The sequence below is a fragment of the Rhinopithecus roxellana genome, chromosome 19, assembly GCF_007565055.1.
Source record: "Rhinopithecus roxellana isolate Shanxi Qingling chromosome 19, ASM756505v1, whole genome shotgun sequence".
NCBI classification, from domain to species: domain Eukaryota; kingdom Metazoa; phylum Chordata; class Mammalia; order Primates; family Cercopithecidae; genus Rhinopithecus; species Rhinopithecus roxellana.
Window position 1 is genome coordinate 61,250,882 of NC_044567.1, and position 20,891 is coordinate 61,271,772.

The 20,891-nt window shown below is 57.7% G+C and overlaps 1 protein-coding gene across 1 annotated transcript in view; it reads left to right on the top strand.

The window, feature by feature from the left end:
- The window catches only part of KIF19 (kinesin family member 19), a 29,290-nt gene extending 8,450 nt beyond the window's left edge, over positions 1 to 20,840 (top strand). The window contains exons 3-20 of the mRNA XM_010387684.2: positions 6,884 to 6,994; positions 7,638 to 7,725; positions 8,033 to 8,169; positions 9,220 to 9,345; positions 9,756 to 9,950; positions 11,335 to 11,481; positions 12,744 to 12,866; positions 14,166 to 14,331; positions 15,381 to 15,555; positions 15,687 to 15,885; positions 16,857 to 17,127; positions 17,209 to 17,330; positions 17,799 to 17,932; positions 18,175 to 18,280; positions 18,473 to 18,560; positions 19,169 to 19,566; positions 19,792 to 19,951; positions 20,190 to 20,840. Of these exons, the coding sequence (XP_010385986.2) occupies positions 6,884 to 6,994; positions 7,638 to 7,725; positions 8,033 to 8,169; positions 9,220 to 9,345; positions 9,756 to 9,950; positions 11,335 to 11,481; positions 12,744 to 12,866; positions 14,166 to 14,331; positions 15,381 to 15,555; positions 15,687 to 15,885; positions 16,857 to 17,127; positions 17,209 to 17,330; positions 17,799 to 17,932; positions 18,175 to 18,280; positions 18,473 to 18,560; positions 19,169 to 19,566; positions 19,792 to 19,951; positions 20,190 to 20,320 (2,877 nt within the window). The 3' untranslated portion in view covers positions 20,321 to 20,840. The remainder of the gene's footprint in view (positions 1 to 6,883; positions 6,995 to 7,637; positions 7,726 to 8,032; positions 8,170 to 9,219; positions 9,346 to 9,755; positions 9,951 to 11,334; positions 11,482 to 12,743; positions 12,867 to 14,165; positions 14,332 to 15,380; positions 15,556 to 15,686; positions 15,886 to 16,856; positions 17,128 to 17,208; positions 17,331 to 17,798; positions 17,933 to 18,174; positions 18,281 to 18,472; positions 18,561 to 19,168; positions 19,567 to 19,791; positions 19,952 to 20,189) is intronic.
- The last annotated feature ends 51 nt before the right edge of the window (positions 20,841 to 20,891 follow it).

Here is a 20,891-nt window from a genome sequence, read left to right on the forward strand (position 1 = left end):
CAGATAACGCCAGAGCCAGATTCTCTGCTGAGGCTTCCTGAGTAGGATGGGGGTGTTGATATAATATGATTTCTTCTCTCAAGGCTACAGCCCTGTTGGTCCTCCTGACTTCTAACCGGGAAAAACTTGAGGCCCAGAGAAACGTTGGAGCTTCCTAAAAGTCACACAGCAATGTCAAACGGAGCCTCATTTGTGGCACCCCCTCCCTCAGAGATTTTTGCCATTAGCCTTGGAGGCTGCAGGAGGAATGATCTAAGTCAGTGGTTCTCAACCAGGGCGATTTTGCCCCCAGGAACACTTGGCAGTGTCACAACCAGGGGGAAGGGTGCGACTGGCATCTAGTGGGTAGCGGCCAGGGATGCTGCTCAACATTCTACAATGCACAGAACTGCCCCCACAGCAAAGAATGATCCAGCCCAAAATGTCAACAGTGCCAAGCCTGAGAAAGCCTGGTCCGTGCTCAGCCATTTGAGGGCCAGAAAGAATCCTGTTAAAACTGCAGAGCTGATAAATGCAGCTGCAGCTTAGTAGTGTGACATGCTATGTGCAAAGTATTTCTCACCTAGGAGATGCTTGGGATGAGCCTGGTCCCCTGATGGGGATGCAGCTTATGGATGAGACCTCCTTTCCCTGGCCTGAGGCCCCCACTTCCCTACAGGATCTTGCGTTTCCAGGCTTAAAGACTCCAACTCCATCTGGAACTCTGGAAAGGTCAAAATCTACATTGAACTAAGAGCAGGGCTGGGAGAGGAGGCCATGGAGGTGGAGTCTCAAGCCAGAGCCTCTGCTGAGTTGGAAGCCTGGAGCTGCAGCGGCAGATGGGCTTGGAGGGGCAGAGCTCTGGCATGAAGCTGCCCGCCTCCCATGTGAGCAAAGTTCCCATTGAAACCTCCCAGGGACAGGTGCCCAGTGTGCAGCCAGCATGAGAATGCATTCCCCGGGAGGCCGTGAGAGAGAATGCCCACGCTCAGCCCACCTGCTTAAGACTGGGGGAGGGGCTGGCCGAAGCCCCACCTGGGGTGTGGCAACCCTCAGCTCCCTATGGCAGGTGGGCCTGCCTTGGATGTCGTATTAGTTTGCAAGCTGCTGTAGCAAAGTGCCACACACTGGGTGGCTTCAACAACAGCCACCTACTGTCTCACAGTTCTGGAGGCGGAAGTCCACAGCCCACATGGCAGCAGGGAACGGTTTGCTCCAGGCCTCTCTCCTTGGCTTTATATTTATTGATTGATTTATGGAACACAGTCTCACTCCCTGGCCCAGGCTGGAGTGCAGTGGCACGATCTCAGCTCACTGCAACCTCTGCCTCCTGGGTTCAAGCGATTCTCATGCCTCAGCCTCCCAAGTAGCTGGGACTAGAGGCGCCCGCCACCACGCCCAGCTAATTCTTGTACTTTTAGTAGAGATGGGATTTTGTCATGTTGGCCAGGCTGCTCTTGAACTCCTGACCTCAGGTGATCCACCCACCTCGGCGTCCCAAAGTTCTGGGATTACAGGCGTGAGCCACCGTGCCTGGCTCCCCTTGGCTTTAGATGAGCATCTTCTCCCTGTGTCTCTTCCTAGTGGCTTCCCTCTATGCAGATCTGTGCCCAAATTTCCCCTTTTTATAACGACGCTCGTCATAGTGGATAAAGGGCCCACCCTGCTCCAATATGACCTCATCCTTCCTCAACTGATTACACCTGCAACAACTCCATTTCCAAATAAGGTCACATTCTAAGGCACTGGGCATTAGGACTTCACAACATGAAATCTGGGGGGGGGGGGTGGGGCACAGTTCCACCTATGACAAGCGGGTGTTCCCTCCCAGCCAGGCAGCTGTTTGTCCACTCGTGCACTTGGAGAGGCATGGTGGGCAGGCTGGGTTCTGAGACCCACAGCTCTGAATCTGCCCAGCTCTGCACTTGGCAGTACAGCTTTAGGTAATTTACTTAACCCAACCGATTCCTCATCTCCAGGCAAGCAATAATAAGAGTGTCCTCTCTTTTTTTATTTGTTTATTTTTGTTTTTTTGAGACAGAGTCTCGCTCTGTCACCCAGGCTGGAGTGCGGTGGCATAATTTTGGCTCACTGTAACCTCTGCATCTCAGGTTTAAGTGATTCTCCTGCCTCAGCCTCCCAAGTAGCTGGGACTACAGGAGCGTGCCACCATGCCCGGCTAATTTTTGTATTTTTAGTAGAGATGGGGTTTTGCCATGTTGGCCAGGCTGGTCTCGAACTCCTGACCTCAAGTGATACACCCACTTCAGCCTCCCAAAGTTCTGGGATTACAGGCATGAGCCACTGCGCCTGGCAAGAGTGCCCACTCTTAAGCTGTCAGGGAAAACACATGCCAAGCTGTTGGCACTGTGCCTGGCACAATCACCACTCCCCAAAAATGGCAGCTTTATTCAGCACACGTCCCTTGGACATCTGCTGTGTGCCAACCAGGGGAGTCTTTAGAGGGAGGCTCAGAGGATGTAGAGGAGCCTCCCTGAGTAGGGACTGCCTGTGCTCATGGGGGTGGGGGCTGCCTGGGTGGGTGAGGTACTCGTGTGCTGGCCTCTGTGGATGCACACATCAGTTCTCAGGTCTGTGCAGTGAAGATCCCTGGCATGGAGGATGGAAGGTGAAGCTGCAGCCCTCTCTTCCCAACCCTGTGTTTCTCACAAGAAACCCCAGTGATCTGAGCTGAGAACCAGTGCCACAGCCTGCCCATCGCTTCTTTTTCTTGCTCATGTAATTGTCCAAAATTCTCTCTCCATTCCACATCTCTCATTCTTTAGGACTCAATGCTAGTGCCACCTCTTCCAGGAAGTCTTCCTCTAGGTGTGGGATTAGGTGCCTCCCTGTACTCGCGCACTTTCCTGGTTATTGAAATGATCCTTGAGTGTCGGAAGGCAGGAAACCTGGGCTCCCTTTGCACTCTCTCTCTGGAACCTTGCTCAGCAAGTGTGTTGACCTGGCCTGAACACCCCGTGCTGGTCTCCCGGGCAGCTCAGAGCACCTGTCCCCACCCCTCCCCAGCTCAGCTTCAGCTCACCTGGTGGAGGGGCACAAGGGCTCCATTGTGTGCTAGAGGGGACAGGAATAGGGTGATGCTCTCGAGGGTGGGGTAGGGGTTGGAGCCCAGACAGATGGAACCCAGACAAAGCCCTCTTTAAGCGGGGATCGTGGCAGCTGTCCTGACTGTACTACAGGAGCCTGGTTAGCTAAAGGAACCAAATGCCCAGGACACCGTGAACTTGGCAGTGTCTGGAGGTTGTCTGAAGGTCATGGGTGGGATGGTCATTGGTGCATGCCGCTCACCCTCTCTAGCACTGAAGGCCCCTCTCCCAGGGGGTGCTCTTCAGGCCACTGGTCCTGCCTGTGTCCACAGGACCACTGGCATTGAGATAAGAGTGGGAGCAGCTGGCTGGGTTCTGGTTGCGTCCCATAGGAACCTGTACTGGGGAACTCGGAGCCAGGTTTTACCTTCAGTCGGGTCAGACACTAGAGCAGGGCTCATGCTGCTAGCTTTGGGGCCTGGGACAGGGTCCAGATCCTGGAAGAGGCTCACTGTGACCACCTAGCTTTTGATCAGCTGGCAGGGAGCCTGAGTGAGTGGCCTCATTCTTTTCCCCGCACAAAGCTCCCTGGTCCGTCCTATCTAGAGCTCTCTCCTGTAGCTGGCTGACCTGGAATCCCATCTGATTGGGAAAGACTTCCACATGAGGCTGCCAGGGTCAGGCCTCCTGGAAAGCCGCCTCCCTCTCCCCTCCTCCACTGAGAATCCCAGAAGGGGCCTTGCCGGATACCTGGTGGTGATAGGTTAGTTTCGATGCAATGAGCACAGGTGTGAACCTACCCTAGGAGTCCAGGTGGTGAAGGAAGGGGGTTTGACCCAGGGCACACGTAGAATGCTGTGGGAGTCTGGTGGGAGCCCCAGGGCTGTCATCCTCCTGGGACTGGGCGTCCTAAATCTGCGAGCTCGATCTGGGTGGACCCAGAGGGACCTACGAGGACCTCCTGGATCCACGGAGCCCGGCTGTGCTCACAGCTCTGCTGCCTGCTGCCCCCTCACCACCTCTCCTCACCCCGGAGCGGCCACCCCTCATGCCTTATCTGTTCCCAAGCCCTTGTTGGGACTGTCACCAGCCCTGGCTCCCCTGCTGACCCAGGAAGGAAGCATAACCCCTGTCTCTGCTTCCATGGGGCACCGCTATAACAGCCCACCCTCCTCAGCACCCTGCCCGCTGTTAGGACTTGGTTTACCTCCTCGGACAGTATCTTATTCCCGGTTGAATTAGGTCAGGCTAATGCACACTGTGGGTGTTGGGGCTTCCTGGAATTACAGGAACTACTGAGGGACGGGGTGGGAACTCCCCTACCTACCCCACCCCACAAGGCCCCCCTGGGAGCAGGGGTGGAAGTGTGTGCGTGAGAGGTGGTTTAGGAGGGTAGGCGGGGTGCCAGCCAGGACCCAGACTGCCAGGCCCCAGTCCTGGCTCTGCGATTTCCTAGCAACATGACTTTGTGCCTCAACTTCCCCGTCTGAGAATCACCATCGTGATGACTCAAGGTGAAGGGTTCGGTTACGATGATCATGGTGATTCTGTGCTGGGAGGAGGGGCTGGGAATGAAGGCTGCCCATGCCCTACCTCCCTCGCCCCTTCCCTCCCACTGAAGGAGGGGACCCATGAGACACGCTTGCTGGCTGAGGCTGCCGTCATGCACTCCGTTCAGCACCCATGGCCCCAGGGAGTGTCCTCCCTTCTCATGAAGAGCACAGTGGTGGTGGCTCGTTTTCCCCTGGCTGGCACGAGCCCGGACCCCAGGGAGCCCAGGCATCCCCAGGCACAGAGCAGCATTTAGAGGTGCCAGCTGCTTCTCAGGGGGCACCTCCATGGTGCAGTGGTTGGGGGTGGTGCATGAGAAGGACAGGGACTATGGTTCAAAGGGACCTCAGGCAGGTGCAGGGCCTGTGGAATCCCAATGACCTTCTCCATGGTGAGGGTGGGGTTGTGGGCCTCGACTTGATGGCAGAGTCATGGGTGCGGGCAGCAGGTGGCCACTCTCAGTCTCCACCCCTGCCCTCTTAACAGCCCCTTGAACAAAGACTGTTGAGCTCTCGGCACATGCTCAGCTCTGTGCCCAAGCACGTTACACGTTGTTCCAGGGTCTTCCCAGCCTGCAGGTGGATCATGCTGCTGTCCCATCTGACAGCGGAGGAGACGGAGGCTCAGGCAGGTTACACCCAGGCCTGACCGCCAATAAGAGGTCACAAGGGCCTCAGCGCCTGCACTGATTCTCCTCTGCTGCCCCTGCTCCCCTCATCCTAAATCCTCCAAACTCACGCCCTCCCACGCGTCTTTGAATGTCTCCCGTTATTTCCACGAGTCTGGCATTGACTCTGTCCCCACCCCTACCCTAGACTAGGGCCCCCAGCAAGGATGCAGCGTCCTTCCTCTGCATCTCTGCATAGAGCTCGGGACAAGGCTCAACACACACCAAGGGCACAGGGGCAGAGGCAGGGTCAGAGTGGAAAATGGGTCCCTCAGTCACCTTTGGAGGAGGGGAAGAACCCGGCCAGGACCCTTCTGTGTCTCAACACACATGCCAGGAGGTGTGCACACCTGCACACACACACACACACAGTGCTGCCACTCCTACCCTGCAGGGAGGGGAGCCCCAGCTGGGATTGGCCCACCCATGCCCTGTCCTGGCTGCCAGCCCAAGCCCCTCTGCCCCCCTTCCACTCCCAGCTCAGGCTCAAAGCTGCAAAGGGCCACTGGTGCAGTTCCCTCACCCCTCTCAGTCGCGAGCAGAGCTCCCCAAGCCCAGCGTGCTGACCTCACCCCCACCCAGCTGCCTGCGACTCTTTGCCCTGCCCCAGGGTCTGCCCTGGAGGGGTGAGGCGGGGCAGGCAGGGCTGTAGCGAGGTGGACAGGAGTCAGTGGACTTTGAACTCAGAGCCTGGTTGGCACCCTGGGTCTCCCCTTGCTGATGTGTGACGACCTGGGGGGTGTGACTCCTTTGGACCCTGATTTCCTCATCTGTAAGGTGGGAGTCATAGCTGGCCTTAGCCTGGGGTCATGGCTGGGGTTGAAATAGACTGTGTGAGGCCAGGCATGGTGGCTCATGCCTATAATCCCAGCACTTTGGAAGGCCGAGGCAGGTGGATCACTTGAGGTCAGGAGTTTGAGACCAGCCTGGCCAACATGGAGAAACCCCATCTCTACTAAAAATACAGGTGGCATGCGCCTGTAGTCCCAGGTACTTGGGAGGCTATGGCTGGAGAATCGCTGAACCCAGGAGGTGGAGGTGGCAGTGAGCCGAGATCACGCCACTGCACTCCAGCCTAGACAACGAGCAAGACTCCGTCTTAAAAATAAGTACATAAATAAAAGACACTGTGTGTGTGGGTGCTTGCAACAGGTCCTGACACAAAATGAACCCTGACAGATGCTCTCCATTCTGCTGTTGCTCCTCTTTGGCAGAGGCCGCATGGGGGGTGGTGTTGCAGTGAGGGGCAGGCCCCCAGGGTAGCCTGGGCATCACCTGTGTGTGCTCTGCTCCCCTGGGGCTGCACCGGCCTTGCAGGGGTAATTGCTTGTTGTCAGGAAGGTGTCCCCTTTGGGTATCCAAGGCCAGGTGATGGCAAGCCTGACCCGACATGGGAAAGCTGAATAGGACAGGTTTGGGTTGTGGCTCTGAGACCTACCTCCAGTGGGACCTGGGACCTGGACTTCGGCCTCTGGCCCCTCCCACCCCTTGCCCACGTCCTGGGCTAGGGTCAGAGCCCAGATGGGCTTTGTTACCTCTGATCGACAAAGGGGTTAACTTTGTTAATCCCTGAGGGTTGACCTCATGGGGACCTGGGGATCCCAGGTGACCGTGGGTCTCCCTCCGGGGACCTTTGCAGATGGTGGTTCTCATGGACCCAATGGAGGATCCCGATGACATCCTGCGGGCACATCGCTCCCGGGAGAAGTCCTACCTGTTCGACGTGGCCTTTGACTTCACTGCCACCCAGGTGAGGGAGGGCCTGGGCTGAAGACATGCAGGAGCCCCTCCCCACCCTTAGCCCCACTCAGGAGGGGCCCTCCAGGGTCCCTGCCTTTGAACCTCAGCCTCCACTCCACCTGCTCACCCTCTGTTCCTTGAGCCCTCCCCATTCAGGAAAGTTCTCATGCACACAAGGCCCACACACCTGGCCTCTTACACGGATGCACTGGCGTTGGCACTCAGACACCACCCTACATGGGACACCTCGCTTGGCTCCTACCGAGCCAGAAAAGGAGCTTGAAGGCCATCTGGTGCGAGGACAGGGACAGAGGGTGGGTTCGGCGAAGCTGACACCCTCCTCGGGGACCCCCATTTTGCCCATCTGCGGGATGCTTCCAGGAACAGGTGTGATGCATCCTCAGGGCTGGGGGCCAGGAGGCAGCTGTGCAGGGAGGCGTCTCAGGTGTCCTGGGCTCCCTTTCAGCCTGGCGTCCTCCACCGTGAGTGTAAGCAGAGACATTCCCTCCCCCACCCCACCCCCCACCCCCACTCACCTTGGGGCTGGGGCTCCAGGGACAGAACCCTCTCCTATCAGAGGTCAGGACGAGCCAGTGGGTGCCTGTGCTGTGCCCCGCCTGTGTCCCGGCCCCGACAGGCTTCCTTCCTCACAGGAGATGGTGTATCAGGCCACCACCAAGAGCCTCATCGAAGGCGTCATCTCAGGCTACAATGCCACTGTCTTTGCCTATGGCCCCACAGGTGAGGGGAATGCCCAGACTGTGGGCGAGGACTGCAGTGCTCCTGTAATCCCCATCACCCTCCAACTAGTCCGACCCCAGCTGGGGCAGGAATCAAGGATGTGGTCGCTCCAAATCTTACCCAGGGCCCTCCAGCCCCAGAAGCCCCATCCCGAGCCAGGAGCATCATCCTCCCTGCTCCCCACCACCTCCCTGGCCGTCTGAGAGGGCCCAGCCTTGAGGACAAACCCCAGTTTCCAGGAGTGCCTGCCCAGCAAGGCCTCCCTCCCAACTCCACCCTGGTCACCCTCCACCTTGGTCTGCCCCAGGCTGTGGGAAGACCTACACCATGCTGGGCACAGACCAGGAGCCCGGCATTTACATTCGGACCCTCAATGACCTCTTCCGTGCCATCGAGGAGACCAGCAATGACATGGAGTATGAGGTCTCCATGTCCTACCTGGAGGTGAGTCCCCCAGCCTAGGCTCATATGGGGCTGGCCTACCTCCCTGGGGCTGGTCACTGGGCAGCTTCCCAGGGCGCTCATCACTGTTGCCCTCCCACATGCCTATTGTGAGCTCCACTTTACAAACATTGCAGGCTCATCAGAGAGGTTAGGCAACTAGACCAATGTCACACAGTAAGCGAGGGGGCGGGGATTCAAACTCCGGACCCTGCAGCTTCTGCCCTGTGCCAGGCTCAACACCTCACCATCTTCACGGGCCCATTCCTTAGAGCAGACCCTGTCTGCCCTGCCAGGCTGCCTCCAGCGACTCTGTGTGTGTGAGTACAGTGAAAACTGAACATATACATACAGGCTGGAACCTATGGGCCTTTGCCACCCAGCCACAGCCTCCTGGTGCCCACCCCGTGGGAGTACTATCACCAGACAGTGATGGGATATCAGGGGCTGGGGAGACACACAGAGTCCAGAAGAGGTGGGAGGCTGGACTTCGTCTGGCTCCTCCGGGAGCTGATAATCTCCTGGGTGACATCTTAAGGAGGCAGTGAGGCAGAGCACCAGCAGCTGCTGGCCAACAAGGTGTTGATTCAGCCAGCAAGACTCGCTTTATGGGGTGGGGGTGCCCCCAGAAAGAGCACAGGGGTTGCCTAGCAATGAACAGGGCTCCTCACCGGGTGGGGGAAAGGGGTTCTGGTCATTGGTCAGGTCCCCATGCAACTAGGTCAATGTCACACAGTAAGTGAGGGGGGGGGGTTTCAAACTCAGGGCGCTGCCCGGTGCCCACCCTGTCTGGAAAGGAGTGATCCTTGGTTTTGAAGCCTCCTGTAACCATGGCTCCAGCAGCCCGATGTTTCCTGTGGATGCTAAAGCCCTTGACCCCATAGGAAAGAAAGGGCCTTTCCTCCTAGTCAGGGCTCTTCTGAGAGGAGCCTGGGCTCAGGAAGTGTGAACTCTCGTCCCTTTCTTGCACAAAAGGAAAGGGGACTCGGCCTTGACCTTGATCTCTTGCCCTTAGACTCCCTTCACCCATCCCTCCCCGAACTGTCCCATCAGATCTACAATGAGATGATCCGGGACCTGCTGAACCCCTCCCTGGGCTACCTGGAGCTGCGGGAGGACTCCAAGGGGGTGATCCAGGTGGCCGGCATCACCGAAGTCTCCACCATCAATGCCAAGGAGGCGAGTTTTGTATGGCCAGCCAGGAGCCACTGAGAGGAAGCTCACCGCCTGAGGGGCAGGAGGGGCAGGGACTGAAGCCACGGAGCTGCTGCCCACTCAGTTGAGGCTGGGACAGATAGGCAGAACCCTGAGTGGCAGCAAGGAGGGGACTCACACTTGCCCCAGTGCCCCTACCACGCTGACCCTGGGAGGGTAACCAGGCAACACTGCCTCTCCATTTACCCAGAGACCCTGTCCTCCAGAGAGCCAAGCTCACCCCAGGCCTCTCGGCGCATGGAGCCCAGCCCATTCCAGCCTGCCCTTTCCCAACCGCTCAGAAGTAGGACCCTCCCTGCCAGCCCCCTCAGGCTCCTCTCTGCTGGAGCATCTCCAGCAGTCGCTAAGAGCTGCCTCTCCTCCCTCCCACCCAGATCATGCAGCTGCTGATGAAGGGGAACCGGCAGAGGACCCAGGAGCCCACGGCTGCCAACCAGACGTCCTCCCGCTCCCACGCAGTGCTGCAGGTGGCCGTGCGCCAGCGCAGCCGGGTCAAGAACATCTTGCAGGAGGTGCGGCAGGGCCGCCTGTTCATGATCGACCTGGCTGGCTCGGAGCGTGCCTCCCAGGTGAGGCTGGGACCTGGGCTGGGCAGAGGAGGGAGGGCTGACCCAAGGAGGAGCGGAGGGCAGGGACGGTGACTCCCATGTGAGGCCAGCACCACAGGTACAGGGGAGAAAGATTGGGAGGTGGGGACAGGGACGCTGGCATCTCAGCTTCCTAGGAGTTGGAGCGGGGAGGATGTCACAATGAGGTGGCGGGGATGAGTGGAGACCCCTGGGTTAATGAAGTGAGGAACGTCCCAGAAGAGCAGGGTGGGGGGAAATGGGGTAGGGCATCCCAGGAAGAGCCAAGGGGCTCTTGTGGGAAGGGGAAGGAGGATGTGGGTTTCTCCAGGGAAGGAGACTGGCTGCCCTAGGAGAGAGATCCGGGAAGACAATGAATGGGCCCAAAGGAGTAGTTGGAGGCAGGGAGAGACAAGTATCCCCTGACTGGGGGGCACTTGGGACATCCTGGGAGAGGACCCAGCCAGTCACATCACGAAGAGGAGAAGGTCCCCATCACCCATTTCTGGCAGCATCTTTGTCCCCTCTCATGAAGCCCTGCTTGCTGGGCTCTGCAGCCTCGGTGGCGGCACCACCCCGCTGGTGTAGGTCTGGGCTCCCACGTGCAGGCAATCTTGGGGGTTTTATGGTCACCCGAGCAATGAGGCTGGGTGATGTCACCATTGCTGGCACTGGAACAAATGCAAGGGGAATGACAGCACCAGAAAGAATGAACAGTCTTTCGTGTTTGAACATGTGGGGTCGGATCTGAACAGGGCAGTTTCAAGAAACTCACCCCTCCCATCCAGTAAAGCCTAGGGGGCTTTTTGGAAGGGATACAGAGGAGAGGCCTGGGAGGAGAGTGCCCTTCAGCCACTGGAGCCAGCTGGTCCCGGCTTCACCAGGCTGGGCAGAGCCACCTCCTACGGGGAGCTGCAGAAAGGGCCTCCTTGGCTTTGACATGCTCCTGCAGGCCCAAGAAAAGGAGAGGAACCTGCCCTCCGCCACCATGCACATTCTGCATGCATGTGCATGTACTTCCCTCCTTGCTCCCTGGAGCACCCTCTGGAGTGCCTGTGGTCCTGCTGGCTCTCAACTGGGCTGCCTGGAAAGCAACCTCGCTCCCATCTCATCCATGGCACTGTGTGTCAGGCTGTGCCACGGCACCTGCCCTGGGGAGAACCGGCCATCTCAGCCCTCCTCAGAAGCTGTCAGCCCATCACTCTTGTTCAGAGGCCTTCGGGTCTCTTAACCTTCTCCAATGCGCTCAATGGCCTTGGTGGGAGGACGGCCACAAGGTCCTTGGGGATTTATTACCCAGGATCACCAGGTCATCGATGGGGTGGCTGGGGAGAAACCCAGTCCCCGGCCTCATCAGGCCACACTTGTGCCCTTTGCTCACCCCCAGACACAGAATCGTGGGCAGCGCATGAAGGAGGGGGCCCACATCAACCGCTCACTGCTGGCACTGGGCAACTGCATCAACGCCCTGAGCGACAAGGGTAGCAACAAGTACATCAACTATCGTGACAGCAAGCTCACCCGACTCCTGAAGGTAGCAGCCACAGCTGGGCCTGGGCACTGGGCACCGAGGGTGAGGCTGCCAGATTGAACAAATGAAAATACAGGGCACCCAGCTAAATTCCAACTTCAGGATACACAGCAAAATTTATTTTAGTGTAAATACGTCCCATGCAATATTTGGGATATTCTTATACTAAAACAAATTAGTTGTGTATCTGAAATTCAAATTGAACTGGGTATCCCATATTTTATCTGGCAACCCTAACCAAAGGCTGGGCAACGGGAAGGGAAAGGAGCCCATGATACCCCCACCCAGGGCTGTGGGTCAGAGCCGTCTAGATTTGGGGGTGCAGGTGGGCAGTCAGCCTCATAGCCCCACAGGTCTGCTGTTTGGGGGTGGCCTCCTTTGTGCAGGGGTGTCCTTGGCCTTAAATTATAGTGGCATCACTGAGCGTCCACTCCTGGCTGGACTCGTGAATTCAGTACTTCACTCTGTTAGCTCCTTAGATCTTGTCAACAACTCTATGAGTGTGAGGGATTACATTTGCAGATGAGCAAACTGAGGCACAATGCAGTTAGGTAATGTTCCTAAGGGCTCACACTAGTAAGTGCTGGAAGTAAGATCCAGTCAGAGGCCTCTCTGGTCTAATATCAGAGTCACCGCTTACTTAATTAACATTGCCATCACCTGCCGTCACGACTACACCTAGAAGCCGGGGAGGTGGGGACAATTGCAAAAGGACTGTACCCTTAAAAAACAAGGAAGATCCGGCGTGGTGGCTCATGCCTGGAATCCCAGCACTTTGGGAGGCTGAGGCAGGTGGATCACCTGAAGTCAGGAGTTCAAGACCAGCCTGGCCACCATGGTGAAACCCCATCTCTACTAAAAATACAAAAAAAGCCAGGCGTAGTGGCAGGCGCCTATAGTCCCAGCTACTCGGGAGGCTGAGGCACAAGAATTGCTTGGATCTGGGAGGTGGAGGTTGCAGTGAGCCGAGATAGCACCACTGCACTCCAGCCTGGGCGACAGATCACCCTGTCTCAAAAAAAAAAAAAAAAAAAAAAAAAAGAACTAAAGAGGTGAAGGAGCTTTTTTAAGTTTACACAGCTGGTAATTGCTGGAGCAGGGCTTTCTTCCTCCCAAGCCTCACACCATATGACGCTCAGCAGCCAGATCCCTTGAGTGTAAAGAGAGAGAGAGATTGCACTCACCAGGGAGGGCATCGTGAACAGCCTGGCAGGAGGAAGGCCTGGGGAGGCAGTTCCCACTGACCACAGCCACCTCCCATCCAGGACTCTCTGGGAGGAAACAGCCGCACAGTGATGATCGCTCACATCAGTCCTGCGAGTAGTGCCTTCGAGGAGTCCCGGAACACCCTGACCTACGCCGGCCGGGCCAAGAACATTAAGACTAGGGTGAGGGCCCCTGGATTGTCCACCAGGACACAGCTTCCTGGGCTGAGATTCAAGCCCCTGGGCTGATCCCTGCCACCCCACCCCACTCTCTGGAACCAGCCACTGCTGCACTGGCCTCATTCCCTAGCTGATTGTCACCTGTACACTTTCCCTGCACCTCCAAACCCTGCTCCTCTGCCTGGAAGCCGAGAGCTCCCAAGGGTCCCCGCTTCCTCCAGTCCCAGGATTGTGCTCCCCCTGCCTCACCCCCTCTTCTCTTACCTTCCTCGTCTTCAGATGCTCATTTAGACCTTTGCATTTCCAAAGCACCTCTTCATGACGTGAAGCAAGGAGGCAAGCTTCACTGAGCCCTTGCTCAGCCCTTTCACATGCCACCTCCTTTGATCCTCAAAAAACAGCAGTGTTATTGCTGTTCCCATATACAGATTAGGACAGCAAGGTTTAAGGAAGTTAAGTGACTTCCCATCTGGTCAGTGATGACGCTGAGGATGGAAACTAGATCTGCCCCGTTTCCAAGTCCGTGTCCTTACCTGTCTGTAAGCATGTCGGAACCCTTGCCATCCACTTAGAAATCCATTTCTGCCTGTTCGTGTGCAGAGGAGTGGGAATGGATACATGTATGTTAGCATGCAGGGAACATTCTCCCAACACCTAACACAAGCTGCTGTCCTGAGGGCTTTAAGTTTTATTCTAACCCCTCCATGGGGGACGGGAGACACATTCTTGAAACAGCTCATTGATGGTTCAGAATATTACTAATAGCGGGTAAATGATGCCAATGGTAGGTGCTGGGGCAAGACAGGAACAGGAGGTGGGGATGGGCTGTTGGGGTCCAGTGGAACTCTCTGGAGACTGTAAGTGGGACCCTGAAGGCTGAGAAAACATTCCAGAAGGGTAGGAGCAGGGAGGGTGCAGGTTCCAAAGGCAGGAAGGGGATAGCATCTGTGGTGGGCATGGGGGGAGCAGGACAGGCCTTCGACTGGAGCGAGATGTTCATGCAGGAACGGTGAGCCCAGAGGAAAACAGAGAGATGGGAATGGCCCTTCAACAATGGGTGGAGGAATGAGGATGTTCCCTCATTCCTTCAGGAAGCTACTGAAGGTTGATGAGTTCTAGCAGTGACTGTGACAAGAGGTTGTGGAAGTGGAGGAAAGGAGGCCATTACTATCACCTAGAAAGACTGGGAGAGGCAGGGGGAAGAAAGGCAGCCCCTGCAGGTAGGCCTTGGTGAGTGCACGGAGGCAGGACCTGGCACCTGGGCTGACTGCATCCCCTCCGCTCTCTACATGTTCCCTGCAGGTGAAGCAGAACCTGCTGAACGTCTCCTACCACATCGCCCAGTACACCAGCATCATTGCTGACCTGCGGGGCGAGATCCAGCGACTCAAGTGCAAGATTGATGCGCAGACTGGGCGGGGCCAGGCCCGGGGCCGGCAGGATCGGGGTGACATCCGCCACATCCAAGGTGCGCCTGTGGGTCTGTGTGGGTGGCAGCCCCTCCAGGCAGCCTCACGTTGCTCTGGGATCAGGCCATGTGTTCAAATCCAGAATCGGGCTCTTCCTGGCTGGGTGGTGGGGCTGGGCACTCACCAGCTCTGAGCCTCCTCGCATTCAGCTGCTGAATGGGGTTGTGATCTCTGCTTCAGACAGTTGCCAGAGATCACAACCCCATTTTACAACCCACCTTGGAAGAGTAGGTGGGATCCCACAAGGGAGAGGCACGTGAGCAATGAGTTGTACAGGGCACACACTAAGGTCTGTGGCGTAGGACTGTGAGGTCATGCCTGCAGCACCGGAATGGGCTCTGTTTCCTTATAGACCTGCATATTTGCTGTGATGGTTTTCCAACAGACAGTAAAGCTTCTTTTTAAAAAAAAAAAATTACTAATATAAGAGAGAGCAGACAATAAAGTTTTTTTTTTTTTTTGAGACGGAGTCTCGCTCTGTTGCCTAGGCTGGAGTGCAGTGGCATGATCTAGGCTCACTGCAACCTCTGAATCCCGGGTTCAAGCGATTCTCCTACCTCAGCCCCCCAAGTAGCTCAGATTACAGGTGCCCACCACCACGCCTCAGTAATTTTTGTAATTTTAGTAGAGACAGAGTTTCGCCATGTTGGCCAGGCTGGTCTCGAACTCCCGACCTCAGGTGATCTGCCCGCCTGGGCCTCCTCTCAAAGCGCTGGGATTACAGGTGTGAGCCACCGCACCTGGCCACAGACAGTAAAGTTTCTAAGGGCACCCCTTCTTATTGTTGGCACAGAGGTGCTGTAAGGGTTAGCAGGAGCCCAGTTCATACCAAGGAGCTGGAAATCGCTTTTGGGCAACAGCTTGAAGATTCAATGTGGGAGTGGGATGTGGGAGGATGTAGTAATCTAGGGGGTTTTCCTGGAGGAAATAGTTGGACAGGAAGTGGGAGCACTGAGTTGGGAAGAAAGGGAGGGGAGGGCCCCAGGTGGGCCCAGGCTTTCCTAGCTGAACTTGCCTCCTCCTCTACCTTACCCACCCTCACCGGCAGCTGAGGTCCAGCTGCACAGCGGGCAGGGTGAGCAGGCTGGCATGGGACAGCTTCGGGAGCAGCTCGTCAGCGCCTTCCAGGAGCAGATGGATGTGCGGAGGCGCCTGATGGAACTGGAGAACCGCGCCATGGAGGTCCAGATTGACACCTCCCGACACCTGCTCACCATCGCCGGGTAAGTCCCCTGCCCAGGACCCTCCAGGCCCCACCCCTGTGCCTGGGACGAAGGAGCATGAGCTGTGGCTGTACACTGTGCTTTGCCCCCATGGCCTGAATGCCCTGTCTCTCTGGGTGGGGCTGTGGCAGCTGGAAGCATGAGAAGTCCCGCAGGGCCCTCAAATGGCGGGAGGAACAGCGGAAGGAGTGCTACGCTAAGGACGACAGTGAGAGGGACTCAGACACAGGCGATGACCAGCCAGACATCCTGGAGCCGCCCGAGGTGGTTGCAGCCCGGGAGAGCATCGCAGCCCTGGTGGGCGAGCAGAAGCAGCTGCGCAAGCAGAAGGTGTCCAGGGTTTGGGGGGCAGGGAGAGCGGGTTTAGGGGACAGGGTGAGCAGGTTTGAGAGGCAAGGCGGAGGGGCCGGGGTGGGGGTAGCCATGAGACCTGGGAACTCAGGCCACAAATCCTGTGTGACTTTGCTAAGTTCTTTAACTTCTCTGTGTGTCACATTCCCCACCTGTAAAATGGGAGCAGTCCATGGTGCAGCCCTCATGGGGTTGCTGGGAAGATTACATAAATGCCTGGCACATACCAAGGACTCAAAAAATGGTAACTAATGTTATAATGAGGGTTTTCCAGGCCGGGCGCCATGGCTCACACCTGTAATCCCAGCACTTTGGGAAGCTGAGGTAGGCAGATCACTTGAGAGGCCAGGAGTTCAAGACTAGCCTGGCCAACATGGGGAAATCCCGTCTCTACTAAAAATACAAAAAAAAAACAAAACAAAACAAAAAAAAACGGCCTGGTGTGGTGGCTCATGCCTGTAATCCCAGCTACTCGGATGGCAGAGGAATAAGAATCACTTGAACCTGGGAGGCAGAGGTTGCAGGGAGCTGGGATAGCACCACTGCACTCCAGCCTAGGGTCCAGCAAGACCCTGTCTCAAAAAGAAAAAAATATAATTAGGGTTTTCCCAATAACAGATCTTTGCCTTCTGTTCTGGGGCATACCCAGACCAGGGGGGCTGTAGGGTGTCATGAGCCCTGAGGGGGTCACATGGGCTGGGGTTAAGTAGCTATCCCCCAAGCTAGTTCCAGGGGTGGGTTGAGGTCAGGATGGCAAGAAGGTGGACACTGAGGGGCCACCTTGGAGCAGTCCCTGATTGTAAAGCCCAAGATTTAGCTTTCAGGGTTGGCCTCAGCCTGGAGCTCCAGACAGATGCCTGGAGTTCAGGCGCTGGAGGGGCGAGGACGGGCTGGGCAGGCGGATTGGACCCCTCTCCCCGCTGCCAGGTGCTGACCTGCGCCTCCTGCAGCTGGCGCTGGAGCAGCGCTGCCGGGAGCTGCGCGTGCGGGGCCGGCGCCTGGAGGAGACGCTGCCCCGGCGCATCGGCTCCGAGGAGCAGCGCGAGGTGCTCAGCCTGCTGTGCCGTGTGCACGAGCTCGAGGTGGAGAACACCGAGATGCAGTCGCACGCGCTGCTCCGCGACGGTGCGCTCCGCCACCGCCACGAGGCCGTGCGCCGCCTGGAGCAGCACCGCAGTCTATGCGACGAGATTATCCAGGGCCAGCGGCAGATCATCGACGGTAGGGCCCACGCCCCCGCGCATCTGAGCCACCCGCGGGGGGGCCGCTGGCACTCGCTGAGCCCTGCCCCTTTCCTGGCAGACTACAACCTGGCCATCCCGCAGCGCCTGGAAGAGCTCTACGAAATGTACCTGCGGGAACTGGAGGAGGGCAGCCTGGAGCGGGCCACCATCATGGACCAAGTGGCCTCCAGGGCCCTGCAGGTGGGTGGGCGCCTGGGTGGCCTGAACATGGGCACATGTGCTGATGACCAAGGCATTGCCTGCAGGCAGCTGGAGGGCACAGGACCAGGCTGGCTGGCACCCCAGGGAGTTGACTCCCTTTCCTTCTTACCCCACCCAAAGCCTTGTCGAGCCTGAGTAAGACCCTCATCCCTGAGCACTCCTGGGCATCGCTTGTTCCCACCCAGGGTCTGAGGGTCAGGGCTGGCCATCTGAGATATCACAAATGGCCCCAGGTGCCCTTCCAGGAGACCAAGCATCAGGCAGTGCCACTGGGGATGCCTAGCAGACCACAGCTTACCCCCGAGGACCCAAACACCAGCCCACTGCCCTTCTGCGGCTCCCAGGCCATCTTACAACCCTTGTCACCCTGTGAGCCTTCGTGACTCTGTGCTGATTTGGTCCAGGACCAAATCTTCTAATTCTCCATCCTGGCTCCCTCCTCCCCAGGACAGCTCCTTGCCCAAAATTACCCCAGCAGGAACCTCGCTGACCCCAGATTCTGACCCGGAGAGTGTGAAGACACTGAGCTCTGATGCCCAGCGCCTGCAGAACAGCGCTCTCCCTCCCCTCAGCACAGAGAGGTGAGAAGGGGGGCCACCTGCCCCAGCCCCCACCCTGTGCCCTGTCCCAGAGAGGCCAACCCAGACTAAGGCTAAATGGTGAACACGGAGCAGCAATGAGAGGGAGCAGGTGGCCCAGGTCTGGAGCCAGGACTCCTGGGTTCTCTCTCCTTTCACACCAAAAGCTTCTCCCCGGGGGTGGGGGTGGGACCTCGGTGAGACAGCCTGGTCTACAGCCACTCATCTTCCTCTGCCAACTTCAGTGAAGGCCACCACGTGTTCAAGGCTGGTACTGGGGCCTGGCAGGCAAAAAGCTCCTCTGTGCCCACCCCACCTCCCATCCAGCTCGGCAGCCTGGTGATGCAGGAGGTGAGCTCTCAGTACCTGATGGCCCCACGAGCTCCCCTGCAGTGGGTGCGGGACATGGGGGTGGACAGCAGCAGTTGGAATGGAGCCTTTCCCAAACGGCACCAGCCTGAGGCCCCACTGTCTCTGCTGAATGGGGCATGGGGTCCCTGCTGTGTTTAAGGATTTTCTCCTCCCAACCACTCCACCTCATAGGCCCCGGCTCAGGACAGCCTGGGCAGCTGGAACAGCTCTTCCCCCGACAGCAGTGAGATCCTGTTGGAGATCCCCTTGTCCCACAAAGGTATGTGTGCCCTCTGCTGCCCTGGCCACCTCGCCTGGCCTTGTCTAAACTGTTCAGATCACCCAGTCCAAAGCCCTTTCCTACCCTCTTCACTGCCAAGTGCAACCATGCATTGGGTCCTACACATTCTGAAGAGGCACCGTTGCCCCTGAGGATTAGTCAGTCAAGGACACTTAAGGGTCCTCTACGTCAAGGAGAGACCTTGAGGCAAAAAGGTCTCTTTTTTAGAGAGACCGGGGCAAAACTGGAAGTTAGAAAAGAGACATGTGGCATGGAGAATTGTGTCCCCCACCCCCCGCCGCCGCCTCCACTCAGTAATCACTCTAATAGCAAATATCAATTCAATGGCTACCCCCTTGAAAATGTAGGTTGAGCCCATTTTCTCAATTAATCCAGGAAATAACCGATGGCATTAGTTTTACCATCTCCCATTTGCAGATGAAAGTGAGGCTCAGAAATGGGCCCAAGTTTCTTGCATAGCAAACCCCTGGAAAGTGCTGGGATTGAAACCCAGGCAGTCTGGCTCCTACCTACGTCTGCCATGTCAGAGGAGGGTGTTAAGAGGTGGCCTTGATCTCGGGTTGGGGGTTCCCTGTGTCCCGCTGCAGAGAGGAAGGAGATCATGACTGGCACCAAGTGCATCTCAGTGAAGGCCGCCCGGCGGCGCTCGCAGGCCCTGGGCACCGAGGGGCGACACCTGCTGGCACCTGCGACAGAGCGCAGCAGCCTGTCCCTGCACTCGCTGAGCGAGGGCGACGATGCGCGGCCACCAGGCCTGCTGGCCTGCAAGCGGCCACCCAGCCCCATGCTGCAGCATGCTGCCAGTGAGGACAACCTGTCCAGCAGCATGAGCGAGGCCCCGTCTCGGGCAGTCGGGCATCATGGGGACGGCCCTGGGCCCTGGCTGCGTGGCCAGAAAAAAAACCTGGGCAAGAAAAGGGAGGAGTCGCTGGAGGCAAAGAGAAGAAAGCGGAGGTCCCGATCCTTCGAAGTCGCCGGGCAAGGGGTGAGGCAAGGCGTAGGGGTGGGGTGTCTAGGCACTCCCATAGCAGCTGGGGGCCTGAGGGCTGGATTTCTCCAAAGGCTCCAGGGCACCTCTAGCCTACCCCACACCTGGAGATACCACCCTCCACAAAGTCTGTGTCCCCAGCCCGGTATAGTAGCTGGGACAGATCCTGGTAGCAGATCCCTGTGCCGCTCTCATCCTCACCCCACTGTTCAACCATCACAGCTCACCCGCCCCAAGACACACCTCCTGGGGTCCCATCAGGCGGAGTGCCTCTCAGACCACAGGATGCCAGTGTGCAGGCACCCAGCCCCTGGTATCCGGCATCTGGGAAAGGTCACACTACCTTTGGCCAAAGTCAAACTCCCTCCAAGCCAGAACACAGGTCAGTATGGGCAAGGAGGGGATGGGGAGGGGAAGTCTCCACCAGGCAGGGCAGCAGAGAAGACACATTGCATTTCCTGCGCCTCTGGCTGCCCCTTGCTGGAAGCATGGTTCTAGCAGAATATTCATGAGACTGGCATCTTGGCGTTGTGCCCATAGAGTTCAAGGCCACTGGGTGATGGGAGAGGAGTTGGGGAGGCATTCCGAAACCACTGATCCTGCCCCTTTCCCTGTTGCAGGCCCGGGGGACTCCTCACCCCTGGCTGCTCCCCCCAACCCAGCTGGTGGTTCTCGACGGGCTACCCGTGGGCCCCGCCTGCCCCACGGCACAAGCACCCGTGGCAAAGATGGATGCTCCCGGCATAACTGAGGGGCCCTGCCTGGAACAGGCTCTCTCGCCGCCCAAGACTGAATGGGGTCTAACAGGGCATGGGAGGTGGAGGCTGGGCAGGTGGAGATGACCAGGAAGTAGGAGCTCAGGATCTCAGCATCTCAGCAGGCTGGGGCTCCTGAGACCCAGGAACTGGGGTGTCTGCCCAACCCTCCCATGCTTTCAGTGCCACCGGGGAAAAGAGGTGAGGCCAGGGGACATGGCTGGGATGGCTGGGCTCCCTGGCCTCCCAGCCCTGGACAGAATGCTGTTGCCAAAACCCTGCACAGCCATGAGGCCAGCCTTGGCCTTGGAAATGGAGGAAAGCCGCTGGCAGTGAGACGGGGCTCCTGGCCCACGTGTGGGGCACGGGCATCCTGGATGGTTGGGGAGGCGCCGCCAGGCACTTCACTTATTACAATTGGGGATGTGGGTGAGGGAGGGAATCTGGTTTTGCTACTTGGCAGTGGCCTTTTCTCCCCTTTCCTTTTTTAACAATAAAATCCCATTTGGGTCTTGATGGTTGTGTTGGAAATTTGACCTTGTCTGGAATGTGGGGTGGCCATGACTA